The sequence below is a fragment of the Scyliorhinus torazame genome, chromosome 9 (assembly GCF_047496885.1).
Source record: "Scyliorhinus torazame isolate Kashiwa2021f chromosome 9, sScyTor2.1, whole genome shotgun sequence".
Lineage (NCBI taxonomy): Eukaryota > Metazoa > Chordata > Chondrichthyes > Carcharhiniformes > Scyliorhinidae > Scyliorhinus > Scyliorhinus torazame.
The window spans coordinates 90,969,292-90,983,731 of NC_092715.1; the positions used below are offsets into that span (position 1 = coordinate 90,969,292).

General features: G+C 45.6%; 1 protein-coding gene across 1 annotated transcript in view; it reads right to left on the reverse strand.

The window, feature by feature from the left end:
- mblac2 (metallo-beta-lactamase domain containing 2) overlaps positions 1-13,879 on the reverse strand; it is a 39,639-nt gene extending 25,760 nt beyond the window's left edge. Inside the window, exon 1 of the mRNA XM_072516251.1 lies at positions 13,404-13,879. Within this exon, the coding sequence (XP_072372352.1) occupies positions 13,404-13,863 (460 nt within the window). The 5' untranslated portion in view covers positions 13,864-13,879. The remainder of the gene's footprint in view (positions 1-13,403) is intronic.
- Positions 13,880-14,440: the final 561 nt, after the last annotated feature.

A 14,440-nucleotide genomic window follows, 5' to 3' on the forward strand; every position in this document is an offset into this window, starting at 1 on the left:
TAAAAATTCATTCCCTCCTCCACCGACAGATAGTGGCTGCAGTGTGTTTCATCTGCAAGATGCAGCGCAACAAGTCACCAATGCTCCTTTGACAGCACCTTCTTAACCTGTGACCTCTCCCACCCAGGAGGACATGGGCAGACACACACGAACAGCAGCAATTCCAAGGTCCACTCCAAGTCACACACCATTCTGACTTGGAGCTATGTCACTGTTCCTTCAGTCACTGGGTCAAAATCCTAAAAAAAACCTTCCGAACAGCACTGTGTGTGTACCTACACATTGACTGCAGCTGATCAAGAAGATGGCTCTCCACCACCTTCTCCAAGAGCAATCAAGGGGGTAACTAAATGCTGGCCTTGCCAGTGATTCACACAAGAACAATATTTTTTAAAAATCAGATATTGGAATCCAGAATAAAATGTTCAAAATTTGCTGATAACCTGGAAGGTTTTCCAGACAGCGAGGATGCTACTAACTGGCTACAGCACGATAGACTAGCTGAATGAGCAGAAAAGTAATGTAGATTTAATGACATGGTATTAGAAAGAGTGTGTAGGGACAGAGGGACCTGGGGTCCATGTAGATAGATCTTTGAACATGGCAGGGCATATTGACAATGTAGCTAGCAAAAATAGGAAGATAGAGCAGCTAAACACGTGGCTAAACAGCTGGTGTAGGAGGGAGGGTTTCAGTTATCTGGACCACTGGGAGCTCTTCCGAGGCAGGTGTGACCTATATAAGGACGTGTTGCATCTAAACTGGGGAGGCACAAATATCCTGGCCGCGTGGTTTGCGAGAGTTACACGGAAGGGTTTAACTAGTATGGCAGGGAGATGGGTACCGGAGCAATAGGTCAGAAGGTGAAAAAATTGAGGGTGAACTAAGGAATAGGGCCAGTATGGCTCTGAGGAAGAATATAGAATAGAATATAGAAAAATACAGCACAGAACAGGCCCTTCGGTCCACGATGTTGTGCCGAACTTTTGTCCTAGATTAAGAACAAATTAATCTACACCCCATCATTCTACCGTAATCCACGTACCTATCCAATAGCGCTTGGAGGTCCCTGATGTTTCCGACTCAACTACTTCCACAGGCAGTGCATTCCATGCCTCCACTACTCTCTGGGTAAAGAACCTACCTCTGACATCCCCCCCCTATATCTTCCACCATTCCCCTTAAATTTATGTCCCCTTGTAATGGTTTGTTCCACAGGGGAAAAAGTCTCTGACTGTCTACTCTATCTATTCCCCTGATCATCTTATAAACCTCTATCAAGTCGCCCCTCATCCTTCTCCTTTCTAATGAGAAAAAGCCTAGCACCCTCATCTTTCCTCGTAAGACCTACTCTCCATTCCAGGCAACATCCTGGTAAATCTCCTTTGCACCTTTTCCAAAGCTTCCACATCCTTCCTAAAATGAGGCGACCAGAACTGCACACAGTTCTCCAAATGTGGTCTTACCAAGGTTTTTTACAGCTGCATCATCACCTCACGGCTCTTAAATTCAATCCCTCTGCTAATGAACGCTAGCACGCCATAGGCCTTCTTCATAGCTCTATCCACTTGAGTGGCAACTTTCAAAGATCTATGAACATAGACCCCAAGATCTCTCTGCTCCTCCACACTGCCAAGAACCCTACCGTTAACCCTGTATTCCGCATTCATATTTGTCCTTTCAAAATGAACAACCTCACACTTTTCAGGGTTAATTTCCATCTGCCACTTCTCAACCCAGCTCTGCATCCTATCTATGTTTCTTTGCAGCCTATCCATGCCCCTCCTGTTCGTGTCAGCTCTCTGCAAGGGGGGGGGGGGGGGGCGTTTTGGATCCAGCTTGCCAAGTTACCCTGGGCGCCTTACCTTCCTTCGGAGTGTCCCACGTGGGATCTTGTCAAAGGCTTTGCTGAAATCCATACAAACAACACCAACTGCACCATACTCAAACTAACCTCCTCAAAACATTCAATCAAATCTGTTAGGCATGGCCTCCGCGTGACAAAGCCATGCTAACTATTCCTGATCAAACCACGCCTCTCCAAGTGGAGATAAACCTTCAGGACCTTTTCCAATGATTTCCCTACCACTGACGTGAGCCTCACCGCTCTGTAATTCCCTGCTTTACCTCTCCCACACCTCTTGAAAAGTTAAACCACATCCCCCATGCCCAGAGGAATTACAATTTGGGTCAGAGCCCCTGTAATTCCCTTCCTTGCCTCCAACTGCAGCCTGGGATACAGCTCACCCAGACTCGAGTTAGTCCGCTTTTAAAATCGCCAATATCTCCCCACTCCCCATGTCAAAGTGTTCAAAAACCTCAATCTCTCCCCAAAAAATCTGCAGCCACATCCTCGATCTCCTGAGTGAAGACAGATGAAGTACTCGTTTAACACCCTGCCCATGTCCGCCAGCTCCACATACAGATTTAACACCCTGCCCATGTCTGCCAGCTCCACATACAGATTTAACACCCTGCCCATGTCCGCCAGCTTCACATACAGATTTAACACCCTGCCCATGTCCGCCAGCTCCACATACAGATTTAACACCCTCCCCACATCCGCCAGCTCCCCATACAGATTTAACACCCTGCCCATGTCCGCCAGCTCCACATACAGATTTAACACCCTGCCCATGTCCGCCAGCTCCACATACAGATTTAACACCCTGCCCATGTCTGCCAGCTCCACATTCAGATTTAACACACTGCCCATGTCCGCCAGCTCCATATACAGATTTAACACCCTGCCCATGTCCGCCAGCTTCACATACAGATTTAACACCCTGCCCATGTCCGCCAGCTCCACATACAGATTTAACACCCTGCCCATGTCCGCCAGCTCCACATACAGATTTCCCTCTTGGTCCCAACTCTTTCTCTGATTATCCTCTTACTTACAGAATATTCTTCCTAATCCTACCACCAGTGCTTTTTCATACCCCCTCTTTGGTCTCCCAATTGCTTGCTTAATTTCCCCCTGCACTTTCTACACCCTATTAAGCTCCCGAAGGACCTGCTAGAAGCCTCTGTTTTCTTTCTTATCCAGTCCTGAATGTTCCTCGACATCCCAGGGTGCTCGGGGCTTCTTGCTCCTACTTTTCACCCTGAAGGGAACAGGTTGGACAGGGAGATGTTGCTGAAAACAGCGGGACTGGTGGCCTGAAGTGCATATGTTTTAATGCAAGAAGTATAACAGGTAAGGCAGATGAACTTACGAGCTTGGATTAGTACTTGGAACTATGATGCTGTTGCCATTACAGAGACCTGGTTGAGGGAAGGACAGGATTGGCAGCTAAACGTTCCAGGATTTAGATGTTTCAGGCGGGATAGAGGCGTGCCGGAGTTGCGCTACTGGTTAGGGAGAATATCACAGCTGTACTGCGGGAGGATACCTCAGAGGGCAGCGAAGCTATGTGGGTAGAGTTCAGGAATAAGAAGGGTGCAGTCACAATGTTGGGGGTTTGCTACAGGCCACCCAACAGCCAGCAGGAGATAGAGGAGCAGATAGGTAGACAGATTTTGGAAAGGAGTAAAAGCAACAGGGTTGTTGTGATGGGAGACTTTAACTTCCCCAATATTGACTGGGACTCACTTAGTGCTAGGGGCTTGGACGGGGCAGAGTTTGTAAGGAGCATCCAGGAGGGCTTGTTAAAACAATACGTAGATAGTCCAACTAGGGAAGGAGCTGTACTGGACCTGGTATTGGGGAATGAGCCTGGCCAGGTGGTAGAAGTTTCAGGAGGGGAGCATTTGGGGAACAGTGACCACAATTCAGTAAGTTTTAAAGTGCTGGTGGACAAGGATAAGAGTGGTCCTAGGGTGAATGTGCTAAATTGGGGGAAGGCTAATTGTAACAATATTCGGCGGGAACTGAAGAACCTAGATTGGGGGGGGATGTGTGAGGGTAAATCAATATCTGACATGTGTGAGGCTTTCAAATGTCAGTTGAAAGGAAAAAGGATAAATACAGCAAATTTCAGGTACTTTGGATAACGAGATATATTGTGGGCTTCGTCAAAAAGAAAAAGGAGTAATTTGTCAGGGCTAGAAGGCTGGGAACAGGCGAAGCCTGTGTGGAATATAAGGAAAGTAGGAAGGAACTTAAGCAAGGAGTCAGGAGGGCTAAAATGGGCGAGGTACTAAATTAATACCTTGCATTAGTATTCACCAAAGAGAAGGAATTGGTGGATGTTGAGTCTGGAGAAGAGTGTGTAGATAGCCTGGGTCACATTGAGATCCAAAAAGACGAGGTGTTGGGCATCTTGAAAAATATTAAGGTGGATAAGCCTGATGGGATCTACCCCAGAATACTAAAGGAGGCAAGAGAGGAAATTGCTGAGGCCTTGACAGAAATCTTTGGATCCTCACTGTCTTCAGGTGATGTCCCGGAGGACTGGAGAATAGCCAATGTTGTTCCTTTGTTTAAGGAGGATAATCCAGTGAACTACAGGCCGGTGAGCCTCACGTCAGTGGTAGGGAAATTACTGGAGAGAATTCTTCGAGACAGGATCTACTCCCATTTGGAAGCAAGTGGACGTATTAGCGAGAGGCAACACGGTTGTGTGAAGGGGAGGTCGTGTCTCACTAACTTGATAAGAGTTTTTCGAGGAGGTCACAAAGATGAATGATGCAGGTAGGACAGTGGATGTGGTCTATATGCACTTCAGTAAGGCCTTTGACAAGTTCCCTCATGGCAGACTGGTACAAAAGGTGAAGTCACACGGGATCAGAGGTGAGCTGGCAAGATAGATACAGAATTGGCTCGGTCATAGAAGGCAGAGAGTAGCAATGGAAGGGTGCTTTCCGATTGGAGGGCTGTGACTAGTGGTGTTCCGCAGGGATCAGTGCAGGAAAATGTAACTGGACTGATTAGTAAGTTTGCAGACGACACAAAGGTTGGTGGAATCGCGGATAGCGATGAGGACTGTCAGAGGATACAGCAGGTTTTAGATCATTTGGAGACTTGGGCGGAGAGATGGCAGATGGAGTTCAATCCAGACAAATGTGAGGTAATGCATTTTGGAAGGTCTAATACAGGTAGGGAATATACAGTGAATGGTAGAACCCTCAAGAGTATTGACAGTCAGAGAGATCTAGGTGTACAGGTCCACAGGTCACGAAAAGGGGCAACACAGTTGGAGAAGGTAGTTAAGAAGGCATATGGCATGCTTGCCTTCCTTGGCTGGGGAATTGAGTATAAAAATTGGCAAGTCATGTTGCAGATGTATGGAACCTTAGTTAGGCCACACTTGGAATTTTGTGTTCAGTTCTGATCGCCACACTACCAGAAGGATGTGGAGGCTTTAGAGAGGGTGCAGAAGAAATTTACCAGGATGTTGCCTGCCGAGACTTTTTCCCAGGGTAGAGGGGTCAATTACGAGGAGGCATAGGTTTAAGGTACGAGGAGCAAGGTTTAGAGATGTACGAGGCAGGTTTTTTTTTTTTTAAACAGAGGGTAGGGTGTGCCTGGAACTCGCTGCCGGAGGAGGTGGTGGAAGCAGGGACGATAGTGACTTTTAAGGGGCATCTTGCCAAATACATGAATAGGATGGGAATAGAGGGATACGGACCCCGGAGTGTAGAAGATTTTAGTTTAGACGGGCAGCATGGTCGACGCAGGATTGGAGGGCTGAAGGGCTTGTTCCTGTGCTGTACTTTGCTTTGTTCTTTGTTGTTCGAAATAGGATTTGGGGGCTTATCAGTCGAGAACAGAGCATTAAAGTAAAAAATTTATGTTGAACTTCGTAGAGCGTTGATCAGCCCACAACTTGAATATTGTGCTCAGTTCTCATCACTGAACTGAAGGAAAGTTGCAAGGGGCCTTGCGAGGGTGCAACGGAAATTTACCAGAATGGTCCAGGGATGAAGGATTTTAACTACAGTGTTAGGTTACAAAAATTGGAGTTGTTCTCCTCGGAACAAAAGAAGTTGAGGGGTGTACAAGATTATGACAATTTTTGATTTGGAAAACAAGGAAAAACTGTTCTCATTGGCTGATAGCTCAAGGACTAAGGAACACATTTAACGTTTTGAAGAAGAGATACAAAGGGAATGCGAGGAAGAACATTTTTTATGCGCAGTATCTGGTAATGACTTGGAAGTTGCTTCATAGAATATTGATGGAAATGGAGACAATGGACCAGATTTTTGCCACAATGCAGAGCCTCTCCATTCTGGTGAAAATCCAGAACTGATCAGAAATTCTAGAAACTGCCCCCAAACATGCCAATTTCCATTTCCACAGGGGTTACATTGGAGTCATGCAAAGCTTTACACAGGCACAGTTTATGGAGACTTCAGCCATTTTAAATCACCAGCTGGCTCCATTGAAGTGGGATTGTGGCAGGCCAGGCATGGAGTGTGCCGATTAGACCATGTAAGAGGTCTGAACTTGGTTGATTCATCTGAATAGCCAAGGAACTGCTTTGCAGAGGTAAGGTACCCCCCTTTGGGTTTGTTAAAAGTAAGCATAACTGCACAAGAAGTCATAAACTCAAGCTGTCAAAGAACTGTCAAGCTGTTGAGGAACTGTCAAAGAACTATCATGCTGTCAAAAAGCCGTTCAGTGGTCAAGGAGCTGTCATGGAAATAGGACTGACTGAACTGCCGCTGTAGAACCAGCATGGACTTGATGGGCCAAATGGCCTCCTTCTATCTGGCAATTAATCTAGATGATGATCAGAAATGTGGCAAAGCAGTACAATTTACATTTCCCACCACAACAGGAACATAGAATTGTGCAGCACAAGGTCATAAGGCAAGTGCCAGATAATCAAAAGAGGTATCCACTTGCCCCAATCTTATGCTCTTTCCCCATATTATACGAACATATGAAAAAGGAGTAGATCATTCAGTCCCTCAAGCCTGCTTCACCATTCAATAATATCTTGGCTAATATATTAACCTTAAACCTGCTTCCTGCCCAACTCAATAACCCCCCTTGCCAAGGATCTATCCATCTTCCTTAAAATATTCAAAGACTGCTCCCATCTCCTTTTCAGGAAGAGACCCAAAGACTCATGACACTGACTGACAAAATTTCACATGGTCTCCATTTTAATCGGGCGACCCCTTATTTGTAAAATGACCTTTCGTTCTAGATTCTCCCACAAGAGGAAACATCCTCTCCATATTAAACCTGTCAAGACCTTTTAGGATCGTGTATGTTTAAATCACAGTCTGGTCATACATTCCTTGCCCAAATAAGCCTCTAGACAGAAAATAAATCTCAAAATCTTTTTTTTGTGAACATCTAATGAATTCACCAAACAGGGGAATAATAGTTTATCGTTACTTATTTCATCAAAACTTGACAAAATTGTGAATGTTTTGACTATATCTTATGATTTAAAAAAAATCTTTCGATGATGAAAAGTTTCCCATTTACATCGGTCTTTCTTCACAACTGAGGAACCAGGCATCAGTAAGCCTTAATCTCCCACAATTCCAGAATTATTCTTGAGAACAAAGATAGTATCCAGCCTAATTTTTCTGTAATATTCATGCCACTCATTCGTGCCACACAAGTTGCAGAAAATGGCCATCGCCAACGAGAGAATCCATCCACCTCCCTTGATGCACAACAGGCTTGCTCATGGGGGAGGGGGGGGGGGTCACATTTGCATATTTCTCTCATTCAAGAGGCTGATGAGCAAGTTTCAGAATGATTTGGCACAGCAATAAACTGAATTTGAATAAAAATGTTGGGGGTTTTAAGGAAAGAAACAATTTCAGAGCAAACGTATAGCAAAATCATAACAATAAATGGTTACGTTAAAAAAGAGCAATAAAAATCAACAGGGTGTGAGGGTCAGTGTATGTTTGTGGGTGAGTGAGTGGGTGCATGTCTTGGTGTGTGGTGGTGAGAGTGAGGAGGAAAATATCTCCACACAGTCACCCAATGTCTCGCACTCACCCCCAAGCACACCGTCCCGGGCCAGATATGACCTCGCCCTCCCCAGTACGCAGAAAATTGAGGCTGTCTGAGATCTGCCAAAGCAATCTCATGTCCCCCTTTTTGCCCCCCTGATTTCTCTTAACTCTACTCCAACAACCTCGATACTCTTCAAGGGATCCACTTGATCCTAGCTGCCTATGCATGTCATATGCCCCCTTTTTGACCAGGGCCTCAATATCCCGAGTCATCCAGGTTCACTACTTCTACCAGCCTTGCCCTTGACTCTAAAAGGAATGTGCTTATCCCGAACCCTGGTTAACACACTTTTGAAAGCCTCCCACTTACCAGCTGTCCCTTTGCCTGCCAACAAACTCGCTCAATCAACTTTTGAAAGTTTCTGTCGAATACAATTAAAATTGGCCTTGCCCCAATTTAGAATTTTAACTTTTGAGCCAGACCTATCATTCTCCATAGCGACCTTAAAACTAATGGAATTGTGGTCACTGGTCCCAAAGTGATCTGTCATGTGAGAATATCTTTAAGAAATGGGTGTTTATAAATGGGTGTGTATATAAATATCTGTAGTGAGAGTATAGAATAGAATAGAACATTACAGCAGAGTACAGGCCCTTCGGCCCTCGATGTTGCGCCGACCTGTGAAACCAATCTGAAGCCCATCTACACTATTCCATTATCATCCATATGTTTATCCAATGACCATTTAAATGCCCTTAATGTTGGCGAGTCCACTACTGTTGCAGGCAGGGCATTCCACACCCTTACTACTCTCTGAGTAAAGAACCTACCTCTGACATCTGCCCTATATCTATCTCCCCTCAATTTAAAGCTATGTCCCCTCGTGCTAGCCATCACCGTCCGAGGAAAAAGGCTCTCACTGTCCACCCTATCTAATCCTCTGATCATCTTGTATGCCTCAATTAAGTCACCTCTTAACCTTCTCTCTAACGGAAACAGCCTCAAGTCCCTCAGCCTTTCCTCAGAAGATCTTCCCTCCATACCAGGCAACATCCTGGTAAATCTCCTCTGCACCCTTTCCAATGCTTCCACATCCTTCCTATAATGCGGCGACCAGAACTGCATGCATTACTCCAAATGCGGCCGCACCAGAGTTTTGTACAGCTGCAACATAACCTCATGGCTCCTAAACTCAATCCCTCTACCAATAAAAGCTAACACACCGTACGCCTTCTTAACAACCCTCTCAACCTGGGTGGCAACTTTCTGGGATCTATGTACATGCACACCGAGATCTCTCTGCTCATCCACACTACCAAGAATCTTACCATTAGCCCAGTACTCTGTATTCCTGTTAGTCCTTCCAAAATGAATCACCTCACACTTTTCTGCATTAAACTCCATTTGCCACTTCTCAGCCCAGCTCTGCAGCTTATCTATGTCCCTCTGTAATCTGTAACATCCTTCCGCACTGTCCACAACTCCACTGACTTTAATGTCATCCGCAAATTTACTCACCCATCCTTCTACGCCCTCCTCCAGGTCATTTATAAAAATGACAAACAGCAGTGGCCCCAAAACCATCAACCACCACTGTCTTCTTACAGCTAGCCAATTTCTGATCCAAACCGCTAAATCACCCTCAATCCCATGCCTCCGTATTTTGAAATGAAAATCGCTTATTGTCACAAGTAGGCTTCAAATGAAGTGACTGTGAAAAGCTCCTAGTCGCCACATTCCGGCGCCTGTTCGAGGAGGCCGGTATGGGAATTGAACGGTGTTGCTGGCCTGCCTTGGTCTGCTTTCAAAGCCAGCGATTTAGCCCAGTGTGCTAAACAGCCACTAGTAACTGGACTCCAGTCTGAACATTTCCCATCAACCACCACCCTTTGTCTTCTTCCAGCTAGCCAATTTCTGATCCAAACTGCTAAATCACCCTGAATCCCATGCCTCCGTATTTTCTGCAATAGCCTACCATGGAAGACTTTATCAAACGCTTTACTGAAATCCATATACACCACATCAACTGCTTTAACCTCGTCCATCTGTTTGGTCACCTTCTCAAAGAAGTCAATAAGGTTTGTGAGGCACGACCTACCCTTCACAAAACCGTGTTGACTATCTCTAATCAAATTATTCCTTTCTAAATGATTATAAATCTTATCTCTTATAATCCTTTTCAAGACTTTGCCCACAACAGATACAAGGCTCACTGGTCTATAGCTCCCGGGGTTGTCTCTACTCCCCTTCTTGAACAAGGGGACAACATTTGCTATCCTCCAGTCTTCTGGCACTATTCCTGTGGACAATAATGACATAAAGATCAAAGCCAAAGTCTCTGTAACCTCCTCCCTAGCTTCCCAGAGAATCCTAGGATAAATCCCACCCGGCCCAGGGGACTTATCTATTTTCACACTTTCCAGAATTGCTAACACCTCCTCCTTATGAACCTCAATCCCGTCTAGTCTAGTAGTCTGTATCTCAGTATTCTCCTCAACAACATTGTCTTTTTCCTGTTTCCTGTGTGAATACCGACGAAAAATATTCATTTAGCGCCTCGCCTCTCCCATCTCCTCGGACTCGACGCACAACTTCCCACTGCTGTCCTTGACTGGCCCTACTCTTACCCTAGTCATTCTTTTATTCCTGGCATATTATTATTCCAGTACCTTTTAAGGAATGGGTGTTTATTACTGCAGTGATGTCAGAGAGTGGGTGGAGCTGGGCTGTCTGTCAGCTTTTTACTTTCGCTTTAGGCGTTTGCTGCAGGATGGGTTTGGTTTCATTTTAGTTTTGGAGAAGCTGCAATCACAGCAGGATGTGTGTGAATCTCTGCAAGCTTATGCATGTTCATTTGCTGATTTCAACATGGTAACTGTTCTGAGCAGTGAAGTTAAGCCTGATGTCTTTCTGTTTTGAAGGTTTTTTAAAGTCTTATGGATGTTAAAAGGACAGCTTAAGCATTACATAGTGTTGTATTCTTTGGGGGTTGTATTTGAACTGATGGTTGCTAAGATGTTCACTGTATGTTTTAAAAGATTAACTTGAATTCGTAGAACATTGTTTTGCTTTTAAAAAATACTTTTCCATTTCTGCTGTACCACACCTGTAGAGTGGGCCGTGTGCTCCCCATACCACAATCTATTAAAAGTTGTGGGTCAGGTGAACTCCATGATAAACTTTGGGGTTCTCTAATCCCTGGCCCATAACACCTAACTAACACTTCTGTCACCTCCCCTTCCTTATTTCCCAAGAGATCATGGGCCATCCACATACTGAATGAGACATTCCCCCTGAATATACTCAACAAATTTGTCTCCATCCAAGCCATTAATGTTGTCCCAGTCAATGTTGGGAAAGTTAAAGTCCCCAACTATTACCACCCTATTTTTCTTGCAGCTATCTGTAATCTCCTTACATATTTGCTTCTCAATTTCCCACTGACTGATAATACACACCATATTCTCCACTTGACTGGATGAGTGCAGCTGCAATAACACTCATTAATTTCCGTCATCTGAAAGCTTCCTTCCAAATTACCCACAGCTATACTGGTAATCGTTTGCTGCCAAAATGCCAGATCTCACTGTCAAATAGAAGCACCATACAGCAGTGTGGGGTCGCGGATCCGTCCTTCGCAGCGCTCCGGATTGCGCAAATCCCCACGCAGCTGCCGGCTTTTAATAACGCCGGCTGCAAGCGGCCTTTAAAATGGCCACGAACATGTAAAAAAAATTCAGTCAGATTGCGCATGTGCAGTGCATCCGCTATTTTTTTTAAACGGTCGCAGCTTTTTGTTTTACAAGTTTGGGGGGGTTTTATTCGTTTATTTTGTTCATTTAATTTTTTATTTTTTTATTTATTTTTTTACATGTTCCGGGGGGGGGGGGGGATTATTTAATAAAATTCAACGGGAAAAAATGCAGAACTTTGGACAGATGGCGACTCCATACTTTCCGACACCTTCACCGACAGGTTCCATTGGAAGAGCGTGTACGAGGGCCAAAGGGACCCAAAACCATTTCCTCCATTTTTATCAGCAGCAAACAAGGTAAGAGAAAATGGTGGGTCGCTCAGGTCGGCCGGGTTGGGTCCCGAAGGTCGGCCGGGTTGGGTCTCGAAGGTTGGCCGGTTGGTAAAGATGGGTCCCCGGAAAAAAAGTTTGAAGAACACTGCCATACAGTGTTTGGCACCATTCGTGACTCCTCAGATACTGAAGCAGTTTATGTTCAAATGCAGCAAGACTTGGGATAATATCCAGACTTGGACTGACAAGTGGCAAGTCACATTTGCGCCACCCAAGTGCCAGGCAATGACCATCTCCAACAAGAGAGAAACTAACCATTGCTCCTTGACATTCAATGACATTACCATTGCTGAATCCCCCATATTCAACATCCTAGGGGTTACCGTTGACCAGAAACTGAACTGGACTAGCGATATAAAAACTGCTACCAGAACAGGTCAGAGCCTAGGAATCATGTGACAAGTAACTTGCTTCCCGACCACCACTCGCTCCCCCACCACCCCAAAAGCCTGTCCATTATCTAAAGGGCACAAGTTAGGAGTGCAATGGAATACTCTCCACTTGCCTGGATGTTTGCAGCTCCAACACCCTTGTACCATCTACGGAATATACTGCAAGATCTCACTAAGGTTCCTTCAGCAGTACTTTCCAAGCCCACGACCACTACCGGCTAGAAGGACACTGGAGTCATATAGCTGGGAACACCACAATATGGAGTGTCCCCTCCAAATCTCTCGCCATATTGACTTGGGTGATCTATTGTCATTCCTTGTCTGTCGCTGGGTGGGTCAAAATCCTGGAATTCCCTCCCCAGCAGCATTGTGGTTCTACCTGCACCTCGGGGAATGCAGCGATTCAAGGCAGCAGCTCATCATCACCATCTGAAGGGCAACCAGAGATGTCCAATAAATGCTGGCCTTGCCAACAACACACATCCCATGAATGAAAAAATATAAATGAGAAATAGGAGGAAGTCTCTGGAGGCTTCCAAGATAATGCTCCAGAAGGAACTACTGAAATGGGAATGGAATTAGGTGAAGGCAGACCCAGGCAGCTGGACAACTGAGACAAAGTACTGAAGGATTTGAAGGAGTGGGTGATAATATCCAAGGAGAGGGAACCATTAATAGTATCAATTAACACAAGAGATAGGAAGGGAAGTTGAGTGGTTAATCATTGGTGGGAATAGAGGTGGTTGTTCCACAAGCATCCCAAGTCATCATTCATGTATGAACTTTGACACAATGACCATCCCATTTTATCACAGGTATCACGGCATCCGAATCAGACCCGGTCGTTACCCAGTACTAATCTAAACACACTTTAGGTCACAGAGCAGCAATCAAGAACAAAGCACTTTTGAAAAATTACATCATGAATACTGCGGTTAACTAAAACCTACAGCTCAGAATGAATTCAAAATAAAACCTGTAACCTCCCTGGTCAATACAAGGGCTTGGATTAGTTATGAGCACACCATTACAATGATGAAACGTTTACCATGGTCTAGTATCCGGCTAGGTTGCACAGCTTTTACTCTATAATGTTTGGCTCTCCATCCCTTCTGAGGGGTCCTTGTAATCTCCGAATCATACAGCCAAGTGGCTGTTTCGAAGTTGTTGCCCCGCATCAAGGCCTTGGCCTCGGCTCTGTGCACCGCCACTCTGTCGAAGTGGTGCAAGCCTCCCGAGTGCTCGAAGTGGATGTGAGTGGCCACGGCCATGACCGCCTTAGAGCCGATAAGGCCGGTCGCTTCCAGGTAACTGCGCAGGTCCCTCAGGCCCAGGCCTGCGTCTATCACCAGGTCCCGGAGCGAGCCCTGCACCAGCCAGATGTTGGCCCGTTTGTTTGGCTCGAAGAAGCGCTCACGGATCAAATATAATCCGTACGACACCTCCTCCCACCAGAACCAATCCCAATCAGCATCCTCCTGGTTATTCACAATCGGGCTGAACAGCATCCTCACACTACAACAACAACCCGGAGTGACAGCCGCCTTAACCAATCCATACTGCCCACCGGCCCATCCAATCAAAACAGAGCGGAGGCGGGCTCTCTCTCATATGGGATGTGTGTGTCACACACCAGCAAAGTGTGAAAACAAGTCCTTGCATTTCGGCAGCACCTTGAAAAGGGAAGAAGCAACCATGGCGTTCTGCACAGCGTTACCAAACCAATTTGACACTGAGCGACATTTAAAGATCATTAGCACAGTTTGGCTAAAGAGTTAGATTTTAAGGAGTATCTTAAAGGAGAGACAGAGATCCACAGATCCCGACAGTGCAGGTATGGCCCATTTGGTTCATCGACTGCACCAACCCTCTGAAAAAGCACTCTACTGAGGCCCATTCCCCTGTCCTATTCCCGCAACCCCACACATTGATCATAGCCAAGCCACCTAACCTGCACATCTTTGGAATATTGGAGAAAGCCGGAGCACCCAAATACGGTAGAACATGCAAACTCCACACAATCACCCAAGGCTAGAATCGCACCCGAGTCCTTGTGCTGTGAGGCAGCAGTGTTTACCACTGTGC